General features: G+C 43.5%; 1 protein-coding gene across 3 annotated transcripts in view; it reads left to right on the forward strand.

Annotated features, from left to right (window-relative positions):
- The first annotated feature begins 3,071 nt into the window (after nt 1-3,071).
- Nucleotides 3,072-27,422, forward strand: part of picalma (phosphatidylinositol binding clathrin assembly protein a) — a 29,098-nt gene continuing 4,747 nt past the window's right edge. For 2 of the 3 annotated variants that reach the window (XM_080837879.1, XM_080837877.1), the window contains exons 1-20: nt 3,072-3,184; nt 3,329-3,561; nt 11,934-12,076; nt 12,434-12,509; nt 13,970-14,072; nt 14,230-14,323; nt 15,074-15,185; nt 15,795-15,901; nt 16,022-16,063; nt 17,451-17,536; nt 17,753-17,876; nt 18,167-18,294; nt 18,725-18,822; nt 20,926-21,078; nt 21,863-21,946; nt 22,615-22,695; nt 23,307-23,417; nt 24,575-24,691; nt 25,113-25,143; nt 25,271-25,370. In XM_080837879.1, coding sequence (XP_080694005.1) covers nt 3,432-3,561; nt 11,934-12,076; nt 12,434-12,509; nt 13,970-14,072; nt 14,230-14,323; nt 15,074-15,185; nt 15,795-15,901; nt 16,022-16,063; nt 17,451-17,536; nt 17,753-17,876; nt 18,167-18,294; nt 18,725-18,822; nt 20,926-21,078; nt 21,863-21,946; nt 22,615-22,695; nt 23,307-23,417; nt 24,575-24,691; nt 25,113-25,143; nt 25,271-25,370 — 1,920 coding nt within the window. In that variant the 5' untranslated portion in view covers nt 3,072-3,184; nt 3,329-3,431. The remainder of the gene's footprint in view (nt 3,185-3,328; nt 3,562-11,933; nt 12,077-12,433; nt 12,510-13,969; nt 14,073-14,229; nt 14,324-15,073; nt 15,186-15,794; nt 15,902-16,021; nt 16,064-17,450; nt 17,537-17,752; nt 17,877-18,166; nt 18,295-18,724; nt 18,823-20,925; nt 21,079-21,862; nt 21,947-22,614; nt 22,696-23,306; nt 23,418-24,574; nt 24,692-25,112; nt 25,144-25,270; nt 25,371-27,422) is intronic. The other variant, XM_080837878.1, reaches the window with a different exon arrangement.

Below are 27,422 nucleotides of genomic sequence, written 5' to 3' on the forward strand. Positions count from 1 at the left end.
CACTCCAGTTCCCCAAAAGAAGCACCACACATAGGCTCTCTCTCTAACATTAGATGAAGTGGTCCTTCTGCTAATAAAAGCCTTTTGACATAATTAAGGGTGATAGGAGGTAAAGGATTTCCTCCACTAAGAACCCCAACAGAAAAACATAATAATAATAATAATAATAATAATTCATTTTATTTTGAACGCACTTTTCATTCACAGGAATCTCAGAGTGCAACATGCAAAAGAACAGAACACACTCCTGTCCATCCCTGACCAAGATGGACGGTTCACTTCAATTGGTCCCGGGCGCCTAAAAGCTGCCCAATGCTCCTGGGGTTCTGGAGGAAGATCAGTCCGGGATGGGAAATGCAGAGGTCAAATTCACGGCCACCTCGGCCTGCATGTGCGTGTGTATGTCCTGTGTCGCTACCTAATATATGCACGTGTGGGTTTCTGTGTGTCATTGTGCAACAATAAAACTGACTGAAGTCAACCTTGTTTGTTGTTTTGTTGTAAAAAAAAGTAATACCATCTCAACTCTTTATACTTCTCCATGCAAAGTTTTTAGTGTTTAAGCATCCCAAGTCTACATTTTCAATAAAACAAATTGGTAGTCACCTACTGTGATGTTCCTAAGGTTGGTAAGTAACTGCACAACTCTCCATAATGTGTGAAGAAAATAAAGACACGGAATCAAAGAATGTACAGTTTCCTGGTGAACATATTGTTCTCTGAACTAAACCAGCAGTGTAAAAAAAAAAGGAAAGAATCAAATGTGAAATTAGGAGTAATGGCCTCTTAGAATGGCCAGACCAACATTCCATTGTGTTCATTGAGGTCTAGAACCACACTGGACTAAAACTGGACCGGAGCCTGGATCCATAACGGAGCAGATCACATCAACAATGTTGAAACTAGACAGACAGGCCCAAACAGAAACAGTAAATCACTCTCACCACACAAGAAATGGGGCATGACATCTTTGCTTAATAAGGGCTTACGCAACTTTCCATGACTTAAGTCATCACACCACTATTTAGTATTTACTTCTTTCTAATCTGCCTAGATGTGAACTTCCCAATAAAAATAGGGAAATTAAAGTGATTAAAAGAGAGATAAATTATTCCTTTTGAAAAAATATATAGAAAAATAGAAGAATATAAATGAGAGGTAATAAGGACAAAAAAGTGATTTAAATATTGATCTATGTTTTGGTGGTGGGTGTGCTTTCTGTGGTAGTTCTGGATTCGCATTGAATGGTGTAATAAAGCTTCATTGTAGAGTAAATTATCTGTTGTGACATTTCACAAATGCGTGTATTAGTGTCATATATACTGTCATGTATAAGTCCATATACTGACATACTTGAATATTGAGTGCCAGTTTAGCCTGTGCCTTTACTAATGTGAGCCATCACTGGATTTGTATTCAGCTATGCTAATATGTTGGCTATTAGTGAAAGTGAGTGAAAGTGACTCTATGGCAGAGGTGGTGTAGACACACACACGCGGACTTTGCTGGTTTAGTCACTGTTAAAGAATAACATTGGCACAGTGCACTGGACTGGCCACAGTGAGCAGAGATGACAAAACTACTGTATTGTATTTTTACTGATAATTGATATTGCATTTGTTTTTGAAACCATGTTATACAGAATACCATAGATATTGTCTGCTCAAATGGTTTCATTGTTCTTGATTTCCTTGGGCCATGTTACAACAATTTGCCACTAGATGGCTCCCTTTTTCCAGTTTACCTATGAGTACAGGCACGGGTCCGTTATTCTAATCTACTACACTTTTTGTACAATTCAGCAAATTGTTCCTCAAGGTCCTGTGTGTGTGTGCTTACAAACTGTGGTGTTTCTACACAGTCCTGGCTCTGTCAATGGGAAATAGTGGCTTGGACCGAGAAATACACAATTCCACCCAATCAACACGTCAAGAGCACAGGTTGGAGGTGTGTAATCTGATTGGCTGTTGAGCTCAGATATCAACAACCTTTTGTCATAATCGTGGAATGTGCCTTTAACTTGTTCATTTATTTTCTAGATAGTCTACATGCAATAGTTAAACGGCATTACTTGTATTAGTTCATCAAAAATGTTACTATAAACTGTAGATATGTCACTATATATGGGACTATAAGAAGTTGAGTTTATGCTAAAGGCCTATTTTGAGAATCCAACAGGCTAAATTTGAATGGTTAGATTAGTGTCCCAAATTTAATGAATTAGTCACAATGGCTTCATGGATTGCTTAAAACCTAATTAATTCCACTGCGGTTGTCGTGTCCATAGAATGTATCCTATGCTGACATGACTTTCCCCAACAACATTGTGTGTGAATAAGGGCCACGTCTGTTTACAGTCCGGGGTCCAGGGTCAAATAGCCTAGTTTCGTCATAACAGCCTAATGTAGCCTATCCTATGTGACTAGTCGACTGTCACCTAATTGGTGCTGTTGAGACCAATGATATGATTCATAGCATCAATTAATGTCCTGATTGATAGGCTACGACGCATGGCCATGATAATGAAGGATTATTTCGAAAAATTGTGCCTGTGCCAACATCCCGTTACCACACAAGAATCTCATCTGACAGGTGGCTCTAGTTTTTTTTAAGCACCAACACCATGAAGAGTATTCAACAATATCAACCCAGACTTTTTGATAACATTATTTGGTTTAACAAAGCTGGGTAAAACCCGATTGGTCAAGTAACCTATCCATTCCTACACACACAATTAACCAAATGTAGGCTACTTTCCTGCCACCTTCAGAAAACGATAAAGATAAGTCACACATCACGAATATGAAACCATTGTATTAAATAGGCCTATTGGTAAACTAAGCAAAAACGAAATATAAGATAGATTTTAAGAGACTGTCTTTCAAAACGAAGCCGACTGCTTATCTGTCTTGTTGGTGTGCACTCCCTCAGAAGTAATAACGGTTCTCTCATTGCCAACCAACTTCCACCCAAACCTTGGGAGGCTCCACCGTCCGTCTGTCTACGAGGTCTACACAGAGGAAGCAGACCCGCCATTTTCCTGCAAGCCTCCGGTCCTTTTAAACCCAGCAGGGGGAGGCCAACACGGAGAGGAGGACACTGAAGGAGGGGGGACAGAGAAAGAGTGAGAGTGTGTGAGAGAGGGTTTCAAAGAGGACGATTTCTACAGAAACGAGCTAATTGGGTACGCCGTTGTAGATTTCTCTTTAACCGCTTTGTGAATATTTACTGTGAAATAGCCTTGTCTAGCCTAAGAAGTGGTAGTGGCTAAATTTCTGGCTAGTAGCTAATCATTTCATCTCTACTCGTCTTTTCATTCTTTTTCCAGTGTCAAGTGGTGGAACCGTGGAAGCCCAGGAAGACAATAGCAGTTCCATCGGATTCATATAACGTTCAGTTCGCCTTAGCAGGTTGTTTGGTTAAAACACAAAATGTCAGGACAAAGCATAACGGACAGGATAACTGCAGCCCAACACAGTGTCACCGGTTCTGCGGTGTCCAAAACGGTGTGCAAGGCAACCACGCACGAAATTATGGGACCAAAAAAGAAACATTTGGATTGTAAGTAACCTTATCAGCATGCCTTATACATTTATACAATGTTGCGGTCTCTGTCTTCGTTGCTGGCTGAATAGATGTAGCGGTTACATGTTTCAGTGTTGCCTTTTGTATGGAGGTTAGACCAGCTGAGGCCTAGATAACAGGCTAGTTTTTGCCGTAGTATTTGTTAGCTTGCCAACTTTCTAGGTCTATAGCATCTCTTGCTAACATGTATAGTGTCTGTAGATTTCCTTTGCTTGATTGAAGTATAGGCTAACCGTGCAGGAAATGTGACTGTATTCAGCCAAGGTTACCTAACGGTACCAACTGTACAAAAATCACTATGGCTCTTTACAGGTAGCCAGAACACAACGTAAACGATGCGATTAAGAGGATTACGGTTCAGCTGCTTGTATTCTGCCCCCCCTCCAAAAATTCAACTCAACAAATAATTAATTACATTCAGATGGCCCAGTTCTTTATCTGTTGTTGGTGTGATATAATTGTCATAATATCTGGCTTTGTATTCAGCAATAGCTGTGTGGTCCATATCGTGTTTGACATCTCCAGATACAGAATATTATTGGCAGTTTATCAGGCTGTAATTTAGCCAGGTTAAAACAGTTTAGTTTAGGGAGACCTCACAGAGGCATTCAAAAACATTGTGCCCTCTCAACGCTCAACGGGTTGTCGTCTTCTCGATTTTTATCTGTAAAGAGAGCTAGTTTGATTTTGTAGAAGATTGCACTGCTCTGCAGCGATAAGGCTGATGTAATTACAAACGTTTAGAGACCTTTGCTCTGCGTGACATGGTCATACATTTGAAAACTATTTCCCCTCTAACCACCTTGGCCAGTGAAACGCTGTTGACTATTAACTCAGACTCAGACAATGTGACATATGTTTAGGCTATATCGTATTTCTTACGATTCCTCTTTATTTAGATTCGCATGCAGTGCAGAGTAGGCATGTTTCTATTTTTGTTGTATTTTAAAGTGATTTGACACCTCATTAAACATGTTAAACGTGTTACTTTTAGTTTATGAACACAAAAGTTAGGCAACCAATACCGTCGCGTTCAACAGCTCCAGTGTGTCTATTTGAGTTGTTCTTGTGGAGTAATGAGTTTAAGAGCATCAGTGTGCCCCATTTTTAACACTTTGAAGTTTCATAGAATTTACTTTTCAAGGTATATATTTTAATTTTTCTTTAGGTAGCTCCTTGACTGACAGATATGGCCTTTGTCCTGACAGACTGTGGCCAGCTTTATGGTGCTTGTAAAAGGAAGAGCCATGGCACTGTGTTGAATGGGTTGATTTTGATTTCCTGGCATTTGCACCAGCAGAAAAAACTTGTTCTTGGCCGTTTTTATTCGGGACTATCTTCAGGGCGCCGGGGCAGAAAGCTGGGTGCAGGCTCAGTATGTTACCACATCAAGAGCTTCTCACCCAACATGCTTATTTACATACACACTAATGGTGTGTGGTTACAGCCATGTGCAGCTGATTTCCTGTGGGAGACTATATTTAGCCCTGGCAACATAAGAAGAAAATGTCATAGGCTTGGAGTTTGGTGTATTTAAAAACGGGAGTGTGTCGTTCACCGCTGACCATATGAGCGGAGGGGCTGGTAGCTGGATCTAAGAGTGGGCTGCTCAATACTGGTTCTGTTGTCTGGGCCTTGTGTGAGCTAAGAAGGAATGTGACTACGCTTGTAGGTATTTCAGGGTGGCTGAGAGCCCTTGTGTTGGAGTTTCCTTTTGTACAAAAATAGATGCTTGTCTCACTTCCACCCCTCCCACCTTTTGATTTGAACATGAGATTAGGCTGGCCGGTCCCTGCTCTTTTGATTTGGGCTGAGTGTCCCCAGAGTTCAAGCGTTCTTATCGCACTTACGTTCTGTAGGTGAAAATAAGATGGCAAGTGACATTTGTTCTATAGTCGAGGCATTACCAAGCTGCTGTTTCCCATTGCTGTGGTAGAGTCCACCACAACAGGTGCTTTAAGACAACATCTTATCTTCCACACTCCCCTAATGCAAATTATTCTCTTTTTTTTTTAAGTCACTTTCTTAAAGGACACTAATGACAATTACCTGTTCCACACAATGTTTTGTCTGTTTGTTTTTTTTTTTTTTTATTTTTTTTTTTTACTGGTTTTGAAATCCAGTCCAAACTCACTCCGAGTATCTGAGGGAAGAGTTTTCCCCATTAGCGGGTGCTAATGCTGTGTAGGCATGTTCTATAGCAGTGGTTCTTAACCTGGGTTCGTTGAGTCACTCTCAGGGGTTCGGCAGGAGTCAAGACACACCAAGTATAGCCCGGTTCACACTAGCAATGTCGGGCCGTTTTTATAGATACCTAAGTTTTGAAGAAATCATATTTTATTTTTCAAATTACGAAGGGTTCTGCGAATGCACTGATGAAGCTTGCAGGGTTCAGTACCTCCAAAAAGGTTAAGAACCACTGTTCTATAGCATCACTTACCATTGGAGCTCAACTGGGTTCTGCCATAGAGATAGACCTCTCAGAAGCTACTGTTTTTAGATCACTGTTTTTTTTTTACACAGCCAGACTTGGAACCGTCAGTAGCCAAGCATTTAACACCCAAACAAGGTTACGTTGGTGTAGTTGTGGTTATACAGGTAAGGTTTCACCATCTAATCCAAATTATCCCACAATATACCCACTGTTGCTATTTAAGTGAAGTATAGTGGAGTCCGTTCTGTTCTGTGTCTGTGGCTGTCAGCGCTATGTTAGCCCCGACAAAGCCACAGAGACAGACTGTTTCACACACCCCCGCCCAAAGGCGTTCCCACCATTTTTTGAGAAGTGGTAGAGGTTTTGTAAGGCTGAACAGGACTTCTACTTTTTGAGACGGGGTTATGCCGTCACATTCTGGAGGCCTCTCTTTAGTAGTAGTGAATAAATGCTGTCAAGAGTCAGAATACTGTACAAATATTGTTTTAATCCTGCCCTGAAATGAGTCTTGTAAGTCTTTGCATGTGTGAGGGGAGTAGAATAGCCAACACTGCTAATTTCACAGTCCCTAGTAGTTGACACTCTAGGCTCCGCTAGGGTAAGAAGCAGTGTTTTGTTCTGCATCAGTAAGGCCCTGGTTTTCAAGCTAAACTATTCTATAGCCTAGTTTAAAGGCCTAGATTTTATTCATCTCCAAGTCCTACATACACAAATGTATAGAGTCAGCCAGGAAGAATGCTCTAGGAGGTATGTGTAGCCCACTTCCACTGTAGATAAGAATGGCCAGATAGCTGCATCTCGTAGCCTGGTCTCGTTTTAGACCCAAGTTGCCCGTCACAGGTGGGCTGCCTTGTGGCACGGAAAAGAAAGGAGCATCTTTGTTTCGTCATGTACCTTTTGCTTTATTGAGTTACAGCAGGGCCTCTTGGCCACCAATTCATAGAGGGAGGGGGGTCATGTTAGGGAGGCTGGGGGGGTGGGGGTGGGGGGGTGGGGGGGTAGGGGGACATGTTTCTGATGCCTTTGTTCTCAGACCAGGCCCAGCTGCCAGTGCACTCAGAACCCAAGCAGGGTTTTGCAGCAGAACTGGAGCATGTGACTGAAGCAGCATCGAATGACAATCACTCAAAAAGAGTGCTGACACACTTCTGCTCCGCTCTGAATGGGGCCCACTATCATGATGAAAAGCTCTTTAGAGGCAGTATCATGATTTTAAAGCTGCTAAAGTGAAGCCTGCCTGCCTGCCCTCCCAATGCTCTCTGGTGAGGGGGGTCTGTGGGGGAGGGGGACGTTTTTTTTTTTATTATCACTGTATGCAGTGGTGTAGTCCAGGGTATACGCAGGTACACGGAGTATACCCACTTCTTTTTCAGTCAGCAGTGGGTATACCCACATCTCAAAACAGGGTGTTTATCCTGTGCTGTATCGGCTGCTTAAAAAAATTAAGAGAATAACCACTTCTCCAGGGACCACTACACTACTGACTGTATGTAAGGTGAACAGGTTACAATGTAAGAACCGCTAGCCAGCTATCTGCTAGCAAGCTGAGTCTTCCCTCAGGCTCCAGATATATATATTTATATATATGACCACTTCTATATGGGGCAGGCTCGGGTGTGTTCCCAGTAGCGTGCTACTGTATCCACAAGCCTTTAAGAGCACTCCAAGTGCCTGTTGCGTAACTGTTCATAGGTGAATCATGCACTAAAATGATCACTGACTCCCTGACAACCGTCCTCTGTGTGTTTCTACTTCCTCACTGGACTGTTTCCGTTGATTTACTTGCGTATCCGAATGATCTCCGTAGCCCTCCTGCGTGAAATCATTTCTTGGAGTGAAATACACTCCATAGTACCTTTTTTATATGACCTACATCAGTTTTGCAGACTCTTATGGGTGGCATCAACTGCCAAATCACATGAGCAGACATAGTAATAGATTTAGAAAACAGCTAGCAAAGTGTATTATTTGTCATTGGGATCTAGTGCAGTTTTCACGTTAAAGTGAGTTACTCATAGTTTGTCTGGTTTGGGACGTACCCAGCAGCCGGCTGTTTAAAGTGATCCCAGGGTCTCACAAGAGAGTTTCTCTTGGGATTCTGTCTGATGGGGTGAGCTTCTGAAGGAAAAGCATTTCCTGAATTCTTGTAGTCTGTCCGCTGCTTGAAATGTAAACAGCCAGCAGGATGTTACCACACAAGACAAAAATGTGTGCAGATTTTCAAAAGGAAAATTGGTAGATAGGGACATGCATGCATCGAGCATGATCCAAAGGCCTTTGTTGGAAAATAACAACACAGGCAGTTGATAATTGACGAAAATCGTCTGGATTTATCATTCATCTCTGACTAGATTAAGTTTTGCTTGTTATTTATTGAATAACAAATGTCTTTATTTGTTTATTTAGGTTTACTCTTAGTTTGTCTTGACTTGAGTTTCAGATACTTGTATTACACAACTCATCAGGCATCAGGCTCCTCCAATTGAACCAACATTCCCAGCCTTCATTCTAGTGTCTCCTCCAAATTCACCAACATTCCTGGGATTCATTTTCTGATGAGGAATTGTGTTGGTTTTATTTTTTGTCCGAAAACACCTGTTTTTCGGACATAACACACCAGTAGGTTTATTCTTTGAAGGAGGGAGCAGTCACAGACAGTGTGGGGTTCATTCTCCTTCCATTAATACAACACCAGCAACCCACATGCACGAAAGGGCTGTATTCATCACGAGTTTTGGACTGATTGCAAAGTGTAATCAGAATTGGTTCTCAACCTCTTTTTTTCTTTTATTACCATCAAGGTGCATCAGGGGGTAAATGTGTCTTTATAACATCCAGGGCCTCACGTTACTGCACATCACTGCCAATGGATGGCAGATTCCCGTATACATGTGATTCCCGTATACATGTCACTGCTCACAGTGTTGCAATGCAATGGACCAGTCTACTTGCACTGCAATACGGCACCAGCCCTTTGATCTTTGTTTTGAAGAGCGTTGAGTTTGAGCTGAGTTAGTGCCTTGAATCATGTCTGAGAACAGTGGCGTGAAATTAAGTTTGTAATATTGTTTTCCGCCGTACAGTCTAATGCATTCAGGCAGGTTTTATGAAAACTTGCACATTTAACATTGCTTAGGCAGAGTGTTTTCTGACATGGCTGTGTATACCTCCTGCTTACCTTCTAGTTTACTGGAAGAGGGTGGTTTGGTGAGCCAAAAATCACAATTTATTGTGCCTCAATGCTTCTTGCGAGATGTCTCCCTGCTTGATATTGATACTTTTGATGTAAGGGAATGGGCGTCACGGGAAAGGTTATGATGTTTACAAAACTTTTTTTTCTTTTCTTCTCATAGTCAGTCTTTGAGAAGAAGCAGGTGGCAGTTAGCCCTTCAAGGCTTTACATTCATTCTGAATGCAGCTTGCGTTGCCATTGTTCTCAGTGAACAATTGCCTTTCCCTAAGCTCTGAAGAAGACTGTTAGTTAGAGGACTGTTGATGTTCTTGTACAACAAGCTTCGTTTCAGCTATATCCTGCCCCCCCTTTACTATGTGTGTAATGTGACTAAATATGTTCACAAGGCTCTTCTGAGACGTGGTGGTTGACTGCCTTTGCATACTTTAGATTCTGTGTCAGGCCTGGTATTTTTTTTTTTAAATGTATATAGTTTGTAATTATTTATTTATTTTCACTAAATTCACCCCTTGAGATGAGGTTATATCCCTACTGCTCCTGAAATGATCGTGTTATTGAATGGACCCATTTATTACATGGACAGTATTTGATGCAAATGGAATGACTCACTCACAGCTACACCAGACTCCAAGACTCCTGGCACTCTTTTCCATATTGAGTAATAATTGACCGCCACCAACACCTAGACTAGGAGAGGCAGATTCACGTCCGTTCGGTTTGCCATCACGTGAACCAGTGAGGTGAATAGAGGCAGGCTATTCATTCTGCTTCGTCAGACCATCAGCACATGCTAAAGGAGTGCTTCTCCGCTCACTCTAGCAGAACTCGAATGAGCTAACAAAGACATTTTCATTCCTGATCTTTTTTATTCACTTTTTCGGTAGATCTCCAAAAAGGTTAACAAAAGCGCTGAAAAGACATTGCGCTTTCAGCTGAAACCCTTTTACAAAAAGCTGCTACACTCAGAAGTAAACAACGTGGCAGACTTTCTTTAATGCATTATAACGAGCGTGTTCATTTTATAATTGGCCCTAGAGGTACACCTGCCAGGCGGTCAGGGCTTCTAAATGGGGGCTATTTAGACAAGTTTCACCTGCATGCTGCCTGTGATCCCGAACAGAACAACAGAAGCCTGTTGATGTTTGCCTCCCTTACTCATCGCCCCCAGCCAGGCCTTTTATCTGTCTGCTGTAAGGCCCTTTGTTGTGGCCTGCCTCGGAGCTTTGTTAATGAGTAAATGGCCAATGCTGTTTGCAGGTCGGGTGTGCTTCATGGTGTCACGTGCATCATAAAAACAGTAGTGTGAACCTGCACTTTAACTCCTGGATTGAACTGAAATGCATGATTCATCATCACACAGCAAAAGGCCAACATATGCTTACCTGTCTTCCTATTTTCAGCTTTTTTTATTATATTGGTTACTTCTAGAGATGAGCAAAAGGGTCGTCTGATCACATATTTGATGTTTACTTATAGCTTATGTACAGTTTGATTTTATTGATCATTTTAAAGGTCATTTTTTTTTGCGCTAATATCGATATCTATATACAGATTTGCAAATAAGTTGCTATACAGATTTGCAAATAAGTTGCTATACAGATTTGCAAATAAGTTGCTGAGGCTAATATGGTAGTTTCATGTTATTATATGCAGTTTAAAACATTTTATGTGAAGGTTGCCTAAACAATCTGTGTGATGGGAGTTTGAGGACATAAATCAGTAGTTTGAGGAGTAATTGCCCATATATAACGATAATTCAGTGAGAGAGCCTGCTTGCAAAGCAAATATTCCTCCAGGGCCGTAATAAAGTGCATTCTCTTATACATGGGTGGAAGGGTAGCTTAGATACACTGTGTCTGTGTGTCCTGTACTGTGTTCCATCCTGTCAGTAGTACTCCACTGTGCTGAGATGTGCTTGAGATGAACAGACGAGTACATGTTGCTTCGGATGGTTTGGATCTCCCCAGCACATAAATCGGTGTGTGCCCCTGTGTATGAAGGGTTTGGGTTTTATGGACAGCGAGGTGAGATCACTCTGCCCGAGTGGCTTGAGTCCTAAAGCTGTCTGGGGCCACACGAACACGGGGCCACATGCTGGAGGCCCAGTAAGGCACAGGGCCACACGAACACGGGGCCACACAAACGCAGGGCCACACGAACACAGGGCCACACGAACACAGGGACACATGCTACAGCTGGAGGCCCAGTAAGGCACAGGGCCACACGAACGCAGGGCCACACGAACGCGGGGCCACACGAACGCAGGCCAACGGGCCACACGATAGCGGGGCCACACGATAGCGGGGCCACACGATCGCGGGGCCACACGATCGCGGGGCCACACGAACGCGGGGCCACACGAACGCGGGGCCACACGAACGCGGGGCCACACGAACACGGGGCCACACGAACACGGGGCCACACGAACGCGGGGCCACACGAACGCGGGGCCACACGAACGCGGGGCCACACGAACACGGGGCCACACGAACACAGGGCCACACAAACACGGGGGGCACATGCTGGAAGCCCAGTAAGGCACGGGGCCACACGATCACGGGGCCACACGAACACGGGGCCACACGAACACAGGGCCACATGCTGGAGGCCCAGTAAGGCACAGGCTGCCTGCAGCCCAGAGAACAGAAACGTGACCTCAGCACAAACCCTAACCCACCACAAACCGCTGGTCTGACGCTCTTTCTGTGTTTCCTGTTGTAGACCTGATTCACTGCACCAACGAGATGAACGTGAACATCCCCCAGCTGGCCGACACGCTGTTTGAGAGGACCACCAACACCAGCTGGGTGGTCGTCTTCAAGTCTCTCATCGCAACACAGCAACTCATGGTCTATGGCAACGAGGTAAAACCTTTTAGTTTTTTTTTTTGCTGGTCCTTGTCTGATACCCGTTAAATTCACCTTTTTTTTGCATTACTACAAGCTTTACCCAGATTTAACGTTAGCAACGCTCCCAGGTCCTTATTCTCCCTGCTGTCGGCCTGCTAGGCTGTATTAAAGGGTGTGGTTTCAGTGTATCCTTTCACAAAGTTTATGTGTGTGCGTGAACCTTGCATTGTCAATATCCTTTCCAGCATGGCAGACATTAAAAGCACTTATGTCTACCCCAATGTGTGTGATTGCTTATAAACCAAATAAATCCCCAGAAGTCAACCGCGAAGCATAGACCTCACACAATGTTTCTACTTTTGTCTTTTCCAGAGGTTTATTCAGTACTTGGCTTCAAGAAACACATTATTCAACCTCAGTAATTTTTTGGACAAAAGTGGGTTACAAGGTAAGGAATGTCATCATGTCTGACATGTCTCACCAGACCCCATGCCGAGTATTTGCATGTTTAGCTTAAAGAAGGGACTCTGTGGCCAGCCTCCGAGCTCACATCCTCCGTGCACTGAGGTAACTAGGTTCCTTCCTGCCTTACAGGTTGTGGTCTGTGGTTCTAATCTAGTGTAAATTGCTCCTCACGGCCCTCCATCTGTCTGTTCTGTGTGTGTGCGCGCTCTCAAAAAATATAAAATGGGAAGGGAACATTGCGCTTTAGAGCGAGCCATCCACTATTGTATTGCTTTGCTATTCTATACTATACTATTCCAGCTTCAGGAACATAGAATGGAGGGGGTATCAACAACCATTTACCAAAATCAGGGGCTGTGCCTTTATTTGTAGTTTAAAAGCAAACCAGGGTTGGCTGTTTTCTCTCCTTTAAAAAAAAAAAAAAAAAAAAAAAACAAGAACTAGTCAAGTGTACACAAACAAGGCGGTTGCTGGTGCTAAGCTATCCTGAAAGCATCCTGTAAGCTACAGCTGCAAAGCTCAGCCTTGGGGTTCCCACGGTCCCACTTGAACTGACACAGCCTTAGCAGCCTATTAGAGAAGAAATGGAGACGGTTGTTTCACTTTAAGTCCATAATGAAGCCTGATCTGTGAAGTCGTGTATGCACTGTATCCTTGAAGGTTGTTAAGGGCCTTGGACATTTCCTTGAAGTCACAAAAAAAAACGTTTTTAAATGTTGAGAGTGAAATGGTAATGGGTGGGAACCTTTGTATAAAAGTGCACTTTGCTTGCTTTTTTTTGTGTTCTTTCTTTCTTTTTTGGGGGGGTGTGAATAAGCTTTAAGTGTTCTCACAGTGGCTGGTTGAGTATGTATCCAAAGGCCTTGTCCTAGTGTTAATCAGGGGTGGTTCAGCTTAAAAAGCACCAGATAAGACGTGTGGGCGAGGCAATCTCATTCCACACTGTACAGAACACAGAACACAGAACACAGAACACAGAACACGGAACACGGAACTCTGAAGTTGATTTGCTTTGCTTCTGGTGGGATATGTTTTTCAACATGACTGACTTGCAGCTCAAATATAGCAAGACAGGGTTTACTAAAGCAAGGGTCCTGTGTTAATCATTGGCAGCTCAGACTCTCAGTAGGGCTGGCCTAGCTTCTCCAAGTCACAGTAGCAGGGTGGCCTGTTGTTTAAGGCTTTCATCTCATTGTCAAGACCTTCATTATCAAACTAGTAGGGTTTTTTGAAATAGTTTGTACTGGCAGGATAGACAGTGGTTTTTACATATAGTCAAACATTACCTGTCCAAGACCTGTTGCTTCATGACTACCACAGTAATCATTCAATAATGGACTGTTAATGTTAATCAATGCTTATGGCCACTCGGTAAGATGAACAGAAAACTACACACACTTTAAAACACTGACTGGTTTGTTTTGTTTGTTTGTTTTCACACAGGCTATGACATGTCAACCTTCATCCGAAGGTATAGTCGCTATCTGAATGAGAAGGCTGTGTCTTACCGCCAAGTCGCCTTTGACTTCACAAAAGTAAAACGAGGGTATGACCAATCATATTTTTTCAGTGTGCATTACCGTTGACTAATCTGTGGGAGCATGTATTACAAGGAGTGCCCTCTCTCTCCCCAACTGTTGTCATCATCCATGGCAACAGTGTCCGATGTCATGCAGGTAGTAAAATATTTTATCTTTCATAAGGGCGGACGGTGTCATGAGAACGATGAACACGGAGAAACTCCTGAAGACCATCCCCATCATCCAGAATCAGATGGATGCTCTTCTTGATTTCAATGTGAGTCGCATCACGTCGCATCACGTCACATCACACTCTACTACCCAACCCCTGCAGCCCAAAAGACCTTGCAGTTTTCAACAACAATGCAAAGGACTGAGTAATGAAATGGGGAAACTGCCATATAAACGCTTCAGTGAAACGAAAAGAAGAACGTCACATCACGTCACGTCTCTCAGTGTAGCAGGTCATTAACCTGTGATCATTAACGTCTCGTCTCTGCTCCGCTTCTGTGTTTTATTGTTCTCTTGTATTTGCAGCTTTTATCTTTGTGAATAATGTGTGCCCCTTGTTTGAGTAAAAAAAGGTAAAGAAGAATGAACAAGCTAACACAAGTTGTCCTTATTTAGGCAGGTTTGAGCCCCACTCACGGGGTTAGGGCTCTTAATGAAGCGCTTTTTCAATCAATCAATCAATTTGTACACTGTCCCTCTTGATCAAATATACATTCATGAACATTACAATGTAAATGCACCCAATTATAGCCAAAAGGCTAGTTTCCATTGGCAGCCCCCCTGCCAGAGTAAAAAGGGCTATACAACCTAAAAATGCATTTACGTATATATCAAACATAACATTGACAATAAATAAATCAAAAATAAAATATTCTTTGAGTGCAGTACATCATGAGGCAGTGGGTGAGCGATCACAGGTGTGTTCTCAGGGTAGAACAGGTCGTCCTCCTGTTGATGCCGATGTTTGCCGCCTCCTGGAATGACCTCACACCATTTACTGTCCCCGTTTCCCCAGGTCAATGCCAATGAACTCACAAATGGGGTCATCAATGCTGCCTTCATGCTTCTGTTCAAAGATGCCATACGACTGTTTGCTGCCTATAATGAAGGGATCATCAACCTGCTTGGTAAGTGACCCTTCCCTGTGTGTGTGTGTGTGTGTGTGTGTGTGTGTGTGTGTGTGTGTGTGTGTGTGTGTGTGTTTTTATGTGTGTGTATGTGTAAGATGGAGAGCTGGCAGTTTGTTGTCCACTTCAGCAAGGCCCTTATCTTAACATAACGCTTTGTCTGTACTCCTGTAAAGGAACCTTTGCACTTTGATGTTGACCTACGCTGATTATCAGTCGCGGTCATGCTTGCCAGCACAAAAACAAACTTCCTCCACGGGAGAAAGAGTGCTGATTGCTCTACAGTTGGAGCTGCCCTTGTTTGTGTGTGTGTGACATTTCTTAACATAAACAGTGCCACTGAGTCAACGTGGAATGTGATTCAGTCATTTGATCGAGTCATGTTGTTGGATCTACACTGCATCATGCGTCTTTACCCTGTCAGAAAAGGTGCAGCATATTTTTAGTGTCTACGTGTAATGGATGTCGTTTTGAATAGAGGGCGGTAGTCGGAGGCTGCTTATTCTATGACAGATATTAAGACTCGCACTCACAATTAAAATGGTATCTGCACAGGAGAAGTCCAGTTTGTCAGTCAGGGTAACTGGATATTTCCCTTTCAATTCACAGAGAAGTACTTTGATATGAAGAAGACCCAGTGTAAAGAGGGTCTTGACATTTACAAGAAATTCCTCACGCGAATGACAAGAATCTCAGAGTTTCTCAAAGTTGCTGAGGTAAGTCCTCCTAACCCCACCAGCAAGTAGATTTAACTTTAATGTTAATTACAACGTGGCTACAATAGCAACATGTCTGGAGTAAAACAAACAAACACTTCCTTTTCTCTTTCAAAACAGCAAGTGGGGATTGACAGAGGTGACATACCAGATCTCTCCCAGGTAAGACAGCCTGCCACCCCCCCCCCCCTCCCCTCCACACACACACACACACACACACACACACACACACACAGTGGCCTCCTCTCTCTGTGTGAACTCTCTGCTGCCCCTCTGGCTTCACGTCCCAGCTCCTTGGCACCTGTGCACTGGCTGGCTCCACCTGCCCCCCCCCTCCCCCCCCCCCCCCCCCCTCTCCTGCCCGGCAGTCTAATAACTTCACCCTGCACAGATGGGTCTCACTGCCCGGCGCATGCAAACTGTCTGCACATGCTAACCCACAGTCAAAACATCTCAACTGCTCTTTCCGCAATTTGGACTACGTACAGCGCATAAAGGTGTTGCATTTAGGCCTCGACGGGCTATATATAGAGAGGCTAAAAAAACTATCTTTATAAGGATGAATGCTGGGCCATTATGCTCGAAAGAAGGGCCTGAGTAGAAGGTGCTTCTCTTGAGTAACCACTGAAGATTATTATAATTATTTTTATTTTTTGTAAATTAGGCCATTTATGCTGCCGTATGTAGTGGTAACGAAATGGCATGAAAAACAACCCTAAAGAGCTGAGCTAATGTTTGGAAGTTCTCAGGTAAAATTAGCTTTTAATAAATATGGTGATAATTGGACATTTGTCATATTGATTTGAGGATCTGTTCAGGTGAAATCTGATGATCATATTTCCCTCCAACTTCCAATGTTGATCAACTAAGACATGTTTGGTGTCCGGCTTCATGCCTCATGCTTTACACTGCAAGTTCAATTTCAAGGCAGTAATATTTGTCCATCTATATTTGCATTTGAAATGTTAAACCGTAGACTGGTACAGACACGTATTGGCCGCTACAGATATGGAAACTCTGGGTTCAAGATGGTGGCCTTCACCATTTTAAGCTATTGTTTATGTTTACGGATGAACATATGTCCTACAGTGTGATAAACTATAGGTAAACCTAATATATTTTGAGGCTGTGCCTATTGTGTAATTGTTTGGGTTCTGGCCCTGTTGGTCTTCTGATAGGGCTGAAGAAGGCCATCAAACATGACTTGGTTGATCAGTAACAAGAAGGCCTTAGTGGAGACTTTTTATGCAAGTCTGATCTTTTTTTCTAATGGCAGTGAAGGTGCAGTAACCGAATCTGACCACTACCACCTTTATATTCTGTATTTTTCCTTATCTTTTCCATTTTCAGTTTACAGTTTGTGTAAGTATCTGCATTTCACTCTTTTCTCTGTCGTGGACAGTAGCTCAGTGTTTGTGTGTGTGTGTGTGTGTGTGAGTGTGTGTGATCTACTTTGCATGCTCTCTACCTTTTCTGTGTGTGTACCCTTCCTCTTCTAAACTGCTCCTCCTGGATCCATTCAAGTAATTGCTCTCTACTTCCTCGACAGGCCCCGAGCAGCCTTCTGGATGCTCTAGAACAGCACTTGGCTTCCTTAGAAGGCAAGAAAGTCAAAGACTCTACAGCAGCGAGCAGGTATAGTGGTTTGAAAAGATTTGCTTTGGCATAGCTGGACACAACGGCTTAACTGTCGTTGTGAGTTTAACTATGTTTTTACTCCCTGCGTATAAAAAAAAGTCAGGAAACGCAGGCATAACAAGGTGTGCGTGTGCGTGTGTGTGTCATGTTAACTGTATTGGGAGGGCCTTCCTCTCTGAACTCTGCGTGTGTCTTCCTGTGCAACCCCTGCAGAGCCAGCACCCTGTCCAATGCGGTCTCCTCGCTGGCCAACACGGGCATATCCTTCACCAAAGTGGACGAGCGGGAAAAGCAGGCTGCCCTTGAGGAGGAGCAGGCTCGCTTGAAGGCTCTTAAGGTGCGTGTCCTTTCTAAGGGCCACGGCCTTTGTCTGCGCACACGTTCTGCACAACACAACCCAGCTATTTGTGTGTGTGCTCTAAGCACTGTTAATTGTGTGTGTGTGTGTGTGTACTCTTAGCACTGTTAGTTTTGTGTGTCTGTGTGTTCTCTTAGCACTGTTAGTTGTGTGTGTGTGTGTGTGTGTTCTTTTAAGACTGTAACTTGAGTGTGTGTGTAGTCTTAGCACTGGTTTTTGCGATTGCGGGCCCCTGTGTTTCACTTCTGATCCCTTGCGATCAGGAACAGCGTCTCAAGGAACTCTCCAAGATGCCCGCCTCCGCTGCCACCACGGCTGCGTCACCCGAATCGACAGGGGGGAGCATCAACACGGCTCCTGCCATCGACCTCTTCTCAACCCCCAGCTCCACAAACAGGCAAGGACAGTTTTTTTTATATAGCGCCAAAACAATACAATTCTCAACGTGCTTTACAGAACCCAGGCCGGCCCTGAACCCTCCCCCAGACCGAGCCATTAGATTGGGTTCAAATCAAATCAAATCAAACTTTATTTTTACGGCGCGTTTCATACACGAAGGTAACACAATGCGCCTCAGATTAGGAAGGAAAGAAAAGGGGGGGAGGGGGTTTACAAATACTGTAAAGAGACACGGATAGAAAAATAAGTAAAACGTAAAATAGATACATAGATACAATAGATAACTGCAAATGTGCTGTTTACTCCAGGTGTTGAGCTGCGTGCGTGCGTGCGTGCGTGCGTGCGCGCGCACAGAGTTGAAGGGGAAACTGGTCTCTGTTCGAGGGAGGTAGTTTAATTGCCATGTTATTTTTGCCTTTTCTTTCTAGCACTTCAAAGATGCAGAGTGACCTCCTGGACCTGCAGCCAACATTTCAGCCAACGCTGCCTCTCTCCACAGGCTTGCCTGTAGCAAACACCTGGGGAGGTGAGTACCCTAACCACAGCCTGGGGGGGGGGGGGGGGGGGGGGTACACTTACCACAGGGATGACTAGCATACACAGCAGAATGTCCCGAGTTTCCTTGGCAGTTAATGACGAGCATCAACATATTCGGCGACATGGTCAGCATACTTGGTAGATAAACACCTTTGGCTTCCACAACCAAGTTGAAGGAGAGTCGTTTTGATTATGTCATCTATAACCGGTGAACTGATCATTTTAAGCCTCAGACAAACCCACGAGGTTTGGCCTTGAAAACTGACACGGAACGACACAAGAAATGGCTTGTATGCGAGAGGAAATCTATTGTATCGTTAGAACGGTTTGGTCAGTTTTTCATGCCAGTGTTAAGTAGACATTATCCTTTTAGCCACTCCGTTAGAGTAGGGGTTATCAGAACCACTGTTGTGTGTGTAATGTAAGCAAGTCTTTGCTCTAGAAAACAGAGATAAAGTTTGCATGATTAGATAAGGTTCTCGATATGCTCAATTGTATCACACTAAAATTGCCTTACAATGTGAAGGTAAGCGTTTAATTAATTATTCTCCTATTGTTTAAGCCTTAAGATAAGATATTTGGTACATAGTGTTACATAGACTTCCATCAAGTGCATCTCGTCAATGTTTTAGAGACATGTTGTATGGGTCATGCGTATAGAGAAGCGATTGGCTTGTAGATGCATGTTGTACGTGTTCTTAAGTTGTTGCATAGTGAGGGAGTGATGCTGTCCATCCCTGATCCCTAAAAATATCCTGAACATTGGTCTAATAATTTGTCCAATCTTGTGGTGTTCCTTTTCTGTGACGGTTACACACAGGACTATGAGTTCTGACACGGCTGGGGCAGGAAGTACGTACGTTTGCCATGCTGAGTTTAGAAACAGTGAGATGAAGTATTCAGTGGGTTTTTGAATAGGCCACGATAATATGTTCTATGTTTCACAGGTTTTGGTTTGTAAAGCCCTTCAACATTTCTGCCTGTATTAGGAAAGGCATTTTTCCTCACACACACACACTTAAGGCTGGCCAGAACCAGGTTGCTATTAGTAACCGCAAAATAAAAATAAAACTTATTTTATTCAGAAAGCAGAATAAAGAAAACAGGCTTTGGAAAGATTTTTGCAAAAAGCATTCTGTATGCCAAAGTGTGTACTTACCCATGCCATCTTAAAGAATAAATTGTTACCTCAATATTTCTGCCTAAAGTACTAGTCCATAATCAGACATGGGAGTGTTCTGTAGACTGGGCTTGTGTTTAGGATGCAAGGCTTGTGTAGCCAGAATAAGTTAATTCCCTTTGTGTAGCCAAATAACTTCATTCCCTCGAGTTGAGGTCTAATTGGGGTTTAGGGTGCAAGGCTTGTGTAGACAGAATAAGATAATTCCCTTTGTGTAGCCAAATAACTTAATTCCCTCGAGTTGAGGTCTAATTGGGGTTTAGGATGCAAGGCTTGTAAGTTAATTCCCTTGAGGAGGTCTGATTCGTGAGGGGGCACAGACAGTCAAATGAGATGATCCATGACTTGTGCTGTATGTGTGTGTCTGTGTGGTTGCTGCTCAATCAGAATGTGAGTAACAGTGTTAGTAATTTTGTAATTGGAGTAACAGTTGTAGTTTAATAGTTAACTGCGTGTTTGGAACTCTTTTCCTGACGTCCTGAAAGTTTCGGCGGTTGAGGGGTTGGAACACTGTGGAGTTCTTCTTTTGAGGAGGACAGGGATCTCAGTATTGAGCCTCAGTTTTTTCAGTTCTTCAGTTTTCATGTCATCATATTCCAACTTCTCACATGACACTCTTTGGTTCTATCTTGCATAGTATGTGGAACTCTTTTTTTTTTTTCTCTCTCTCTCTCTCTCTCTCTCTCTCTCTCTCTCTCTCTCTCTCCTCTCTCTCTCCTTTTCTGTGTCTTTCAGTCTGTCTCTCTCACTCGATCTGTCATGGGTTGAGCACTGCAAGGCTCCATGTCTACGCTAAGTTGTATCATCATGTATGTGTAGTTAAGTGGTCTGCATGCTGTGGTTTAGTCCCCTCATCTCTATCTAACATTTCTGTGCTCTCTTCTCTCCTCTCTGTTCCCGTTACCCGTGTAGATCCTTTCACTTCTTCTGACGCTGTCGACGACTCCATTCCAAACTTAAACCCTTTCCTTGCAAATCTTGTTGTCGATGCCGTTCATCTACCTGTTGTGGCCTCAGATGGTGTTAGTTTTTCTCCTAGGACACCCAGTCATGAAATGTTTTGTGGTAAAAGGCTTTGTTTTTTTTATATATATCATAGTGGCTTCTTATAATTTCCTTTTTTTTCTACTCTGAAGGCTGTTAGCATTGAAGTGCTTGCCCCCTGCATGCGTCATAGTAGCTTGGCTCGAGGGTGGTCGTGGGCAGTGACACCACACCTCCCGTCTGCTCTGATGTCACTTTGACACGGTGATTCTTTCACTGACTCGAGCGTTTCTGAGAGGCATGTGGGAAAATGCTAATTGAAGTCTGAGGAGAAATGCACTAATTATCCTCTTGAGGATGAAATGACTAATAGCTGAATCCGTGTGTGTGTGTGTGTGTGTGTGTACATAGGTTTGTTTGATTGTAGCTACATGGCTGTGGTTTTTTCATTGAAATAGTCAGGACCTTAGTGAGTGTCTGCCTCTGCTATCATTAGCTTGTGGGCGTTTAGAAGCCTGTGTTTTGTGTGTGTGTGTGTGTGTGTGTGCTCGCGCTCTAGGCCTGCTGGGTAGGAGATGACTGACATGTTTAGTTTGAAATGCTGTGAGGTGAAGGGGGCCTATACACCCATGCTTTCCTGCCTTGACCCTTCTAGCCTGACCCTGCTGTCGCCTCCCCTAAAGCTTTTGGTTCTGTTTGTGTGTTAACCTCTTGTGTGTCCTGCTTTGGGCTTATTTTACTGTATTGTGTTTTGTAGTTCTGCATAGTTAGTTTGTAGTTCTTTTAAGAGTGATCAGCAATAAGTATTCCTTGTGATCTTCTTCTTCCTTTTTGTCCTTCATTATTATCATTATTTCTTTTCTAGATTATTACAATCCCTTTAATGATTCAAGCTCTTCTCTTGCATCCAATCATGAGAACCCAGCTCCGATAGAGCCGTGTGTCACAGGTATTACACTGAAGCTCTCAGAGCTCATGTTTTCTGACACGCAGGAAACAGTGGGCCGTGTTTTCATGTAGCTGCCACCTGTAAAAGGCACTCTGAGATTCTTTTGAATGAAAAGTGCGTTAAAAATAAAATGAATAATAATTATTATTATTATTAATATTTATTAAAATGCATCTCTAAGACCAGCAGCTGCAGCAGCTCTTTGGTTTAAGCTTCTAGGTTTTGTCAACAAAGTTTTTGTGATACATTTTTTATTGCCACCATTTATGCAGTCAAGACATTCATGCAGTTCCAACATGCAAGTCAAAAGTAAATCAGAACATTATTTCCATTTATCATCTGGTGTACGTCAACAACTTCTTGAGTTTCACGTTTGTGTTTTGGTCAGTTTCTTTTTTTAGTTTAAGTTCTGCCATCTGTCTGTATATTTGTACTTACTTCAGTTATGATTTAGTTGCACATTTTATATTATTATTATTTATCACATTCCTAAGCTTTTAATTCTGTGTGCTCTGATCTTGTTCTCAAGTATTTTTCTCTCTCCTCCTTTGAATGCCTCTCCCTCTCTCTTTTTTTTTCCTTTCTTTCTCTTTCTCTCTCTCTGCCTCTGCTAATCTGTCTGTCTATCCGTCTGTGTCCTTGTGCTTCTTCCTCCTGGGCCCTGTCAGACTCCTTCTGTGGTTCAGCACCTTACCCTAACACTCCCCTCTTCCACTCTGAGTCCTCTGCTGTAGCTGGCCTATTTGGAGGTAGGTGACTCTCCAGCCCGCCCGCCCATCCTTCTGCTCTCCTCCTCTTCCTCCTCTTCCTCCTCTGTGTCTGCCAGCTGTCTGTCTGCTAACTCTCTTTTTGCCATTGTCTGAAAAGGCCAGGAACAGCAGGGTGCCCCCACGGAGACTCCACAGTTTATTGGGTTCTCCAGCAGAGCTCATCTAGACACCGGGGGGGGGGGGAGAAGAGATGAAGCTAGACATACTTACCAGAGAACTCTGAAAGAAATGTATACTTACAAATAACTTACAATGACAAACACTGAGATTGGTAAAATAAATAAATAAACACATTTATATATATAAAATAAATAGAATTTGACAGAGCTCTAGCTGTGCAAATTTGAGTTGAAGGAGCCCCTAACTTAAAACACTCTGCTGTCTGACCAGTTGGTTCGTGTAGGGGGTGTAGTATTGTCCATTGTGTTGAGCAGTTTGTGCCGTTCCTTCAGCCTTAATACTGCCACGATAGTAAACCTGTATTTCTTTTGGGGTTGGAGGAGCTTAAGGATGCAGCAGAGTAAGAACTAGGTCCTCCACAGATGACTTAATTTCCCCCCCCCCCCCCCATCTCTGCTTCTTGTTCCCAGGGTTCTCCACGTCTCCTGCCCCTCCACCACAGACCTCAAGAGGCCTTAACGTTGACTTTGACTCTGTGTTTGGAAATAATTCGTCCGCAGCTAACGGCGCAGAGACTGATGGTAAGAGCCCGCTTGCTCCAGCCCACCATGACTGCCTTGTGTGTGTGTGTGTGTGTGTGTGTGTGTGTGTGTGTGTGTGTGTGTGTGCTCTTCCCGCTCCATCTCTGTCACTCAGGAGACAAGATATCGCGGCCCTCCGCTGCTCTCTGCTTGCAGGGGTTAAAGGAGCTTTGGCTGGTTGAGATATGCTTTTCAGTCATTGACACAGATTAATATATGGATGTATATATTTTTAGGTTAATGTTTGCTTGTGCCTGACATAATTACATAACTTTTTTTTTTTTTTTTAATTTAGACATTTTTTGAGATGCATTTTCAAACCCCTGCTGACAGGATGATGGTTGTAAATAGGTTAATGTTTGCTTGTGCCTGACATGTTTACATAACTTTTTGAATTGGTTGAGAACGCATTTTCAAACCCCGGGTTTAGCTGTGGTTACTGAATCATGTCAGCCTTAAAATCAGCGACTGAAATCAGTAATGTGTCTGGGTTTTATGTGGGGGGGCTCTTTCCCTTGTTCACATGGCCCCCCCCATCTAGCCCAGCTGGTCCTGTCGCAGACACGCCAGTCACCTTCATACAAGCTCACACAAGATCACACAGGCATCACCCAACCACACACACACACACACACACACACACACACACACGCCAGTCACCTTCATAAAAGCTCACACAGGCTACACCCAACCACCACCCAACCACACCGGGTCTCACGCTAGTGCACGCTTTTAAGTAACCATTGAAGAAAACCCCAGTATTAGCATTTCACACCACTGTGAGCTTTGAGTGTACTGTATGGCCTGAGGGATTGAATGTGTGTGTGTGTGTGTGTGTGTATGGGGGGGGTGTGTGTGTGGAGGTGTGCGTGCGTGTGAGTATTTGTGTCAGTTGTAAGGCACGTCACTCATCTGTCATCTTTTCTTTCCTTGCACTTCGGTCACTGGCTTTGCATGGCATGCATGATCGGGTGAGTTCACTTGGTCCTCCTCCTCCTCATGTTACTCCATTGCGGATCTCTTATTTTGGTTTCTATGTGTACAACACTGAGACCTCTTCCAGCTCTAACTAAATATCATTCCCTCCTCTTGTCTGTGCGTGTTCCGACCGTCTGTCCGTCCGTCCCTGGTACCTTTCCTGTAAGACGATGTCATAGGTGGAATTCTGAAACCCACAGTAGCCGCCTCCCTCCTGGGCCTCACCCCCAGCGCCCAGCAGGCAGCCAAACTGGTGTCGGACGACCTGGACTCTTCCCTGGCCAATCTTGTGGGCAGTATGTACCCATGTTCGCACCCCCTCTGTGCACCTCACACCTAGACCTCTGTCATTATGGAGATTTTCAGGCAGCCTGGATTTCAAGCTTAGTTCTATTCAAGTGTTTAGTTTTTTTGTTTTGGGGTTTTTTAATTTAATAGGAATAATAATAATAATATTGTGTAGTACGTCACTGTATTGTGTAGTACGTGTGTCGGGATCCTGTTTTTTTTTTTTTTGGCTTGATTTATTTTTCAAGAAGGACCAGCAGACTATACATTATCCCTAACATAATTCATGCTTCTGTCCCATGTTAATCAACATTTTTCTCAAATGAGAATGAAAGAATGCAAGGGACTGTTAATCAGATATCCACTGTTGGTCATTCGAAAGTATATTGAATCCATAAAAACATACTTTTTTTTTTCTTCGTCTTTCAGATCTGGGAATTGGTAATGGTACAGCAAAAAAGTAAGAGCATTGTCATCAAGAGTGTGTGTGTGTGTGTGTGTGTGTGTGTGTGTCTGTGTGCCTGTGTATTTTTGTCTGTGTATTTCTGTGTGTGTGTTTCTAATTAATGTCCCGTCACATATTCCAGTGACCTTCACTGGAGTCAGCCCGGGGAGAAGAAGTTAACAGGTGGAACAAACTGGCAACCAAAGAGTGCCCCTTCAACCACGTGGAACCCCGCTGCCATGGTGAGTAGTACTGCTGTACCCAAGGGCTTGGCATGACGCAAGGTCAAGCCATTTCCTGAAGTAAGAAGGACTTCCATGTCATTAACCTGGCAACTATTTATGTGCCTTTTGGACCCCTTAATTCTTGTGGATTTCAGTGGCTATGGTGGTGGAGTAGTTGGTCTTGTCTTTGTGTGTGTCTCACTGTTAGCTAGTGCTATCTGTGTGAAATAAACCTGCCAGTTCTCTCATGTGTATTCTCTAACCATGTGTTGCACCGTGTAATTGATTTCACCGTTGGGGGGAAGTACAGAACGGCATGCATTTCCTCCAATACGTAAGTCCCAACAGTTGAAGCTCTTCCTGCTTCAGAAAAAGCATGTATTTGATTAACCTCACAGCTTCCACTGTGGTCAGTGTGTGTGTGTGTGTGTGTGTGTGTGTGTGTGTGTGTGTGTGTGTGTGTGTGTGTGTGTGTGTGTGTGTGTGTGTGTGTGTGTGTGTGTGTGTGTGTGTGTGTGTGTGTGTGTGTGTGTGTGTGTGTGTGTGTGTGTGTGTGTGTGTGTGTGTGTGTGTGTGTGTGTGTGTGTGTGTGTGTGTGTGTCTCTACACATGCAGACTGGTCTTTTGCAAAGTCACACGCTGGGCGCAATCTGACCTGCTTATCTCCCAGAGAGCTGGCATGGCAAGACAGCCACAGACAGACTGCCTCCCTCTCTGCTCTTTACTGTCCTAAGACAGCCACAGACAGACTGCCTCCCTCTCTGCTCTCTACTGTCCTATTCTCCCACTGCTGCAGTCTTCCTCTGTCCTGTCCTCAGTGGGCGCTGAACACTAGAGAGGGCTTGATGCTGTCATGTCCGTGTCCATTAAGGACACTGTTGCTACTGATGTAGCTTACCACCACTGGTATGACTGTCTGAATGAATGAATGGACTGGACCGGACTACTCTGTTAAGCGTCTTCGGGTATATAGAGAAGCGCTATATAAAATTGAATTGATTGATTGATTGTCCTCTCCGTGGGCGCTGAAGACTAGAGAGAGCTTGATGCTGTCATGTCCGTGTCCATTAAGGCTTTAAGGAAATACCGTGTCCAAAGAGACTTGCTACAGTGTGTGTGTTAGTAGTACTGAATGTTTTTCACATCCTGAGGGAGTTCTCGTATACCTGAGATGTGTGAAACTGAAACGATCTACAAACGTAATAATTGACAGATGAATCAGTACGTGATGGTCTTCATGGTTCAAGCCATGAGGAAGAGAAAAGAAGGGAAAGTATGCAAGTTAAAAGTTAATGATTATCACTAGCTATCTAAATTGCACTGGTTGAAATTACATTGGGAAAGAACAGGTGAGTCGACCACTCGATTCAGTCTTTATGTTTGAAGTCGAAATGTTTTACCAATGACACGCAAACACGCTTTTAAATAAGAATCCAGCTGATATTAATATCATTAAAAATAATTGAATATGATCTGATATGTTTTCCACATGGTTACTGATTGAGCTTTTATGTACTTAAAAACAAGAACAAAAATTAATATAATTCCTTGATGTAGTCATATTGTTGCTAGTGTAAAACCTTGTATTTCACATAAAAAAAATCTACTCCATAAATCAATCGAATCTCGAATCAACCGCTGACCGTAGAACTTTTTAGGTCAAATTTCGCTTGTAAGTGTTGTAACAGGGTAGGCCATGGTCACTTCTGTTCCATTGGCCTGCTTTTAAACGTATTGTTTCAAAGGCCACAATTTATCCGTGCAGGTGTTCAGAGATGCATCTTTCAATATAACAAAGTTTTTTGTGCGGGTTTTTTCCCCATACTTTTCCAACCCTATATGTCCAGACCTGCTCGGCCTCGCAAGGGAAGAACTAATTAAAGATTTCCGTCCATAAGCATTTTCACTCCGCTGAATGTCGAACAGAAGTGTTTCTGTCACAAGTGCCGACTGGGGAAGTCAGAGCCCCGCTCCTCTCTCTCAGCAGAGCCCCACTGCACCTGCCAATGGCCGCTCTGCCTTTGAGGACGTTCCCTCACACACGCTCTTCTTCTCTCTACCCACCCCACT

This window comes from Sprattus sprattus (genome assembly GCF_963457725.1).
Source record: "Sprattus sprattus genome assembly, chromosome: 1".
In the NCBI taxonomy this organism is placed as follows: domain Eukaryota; kingdom Metazoa; phylum Chordata; class Actinopteri; order Clupeiformes; family Clupeidae; genus Sprattus; species Sprattus sprattus.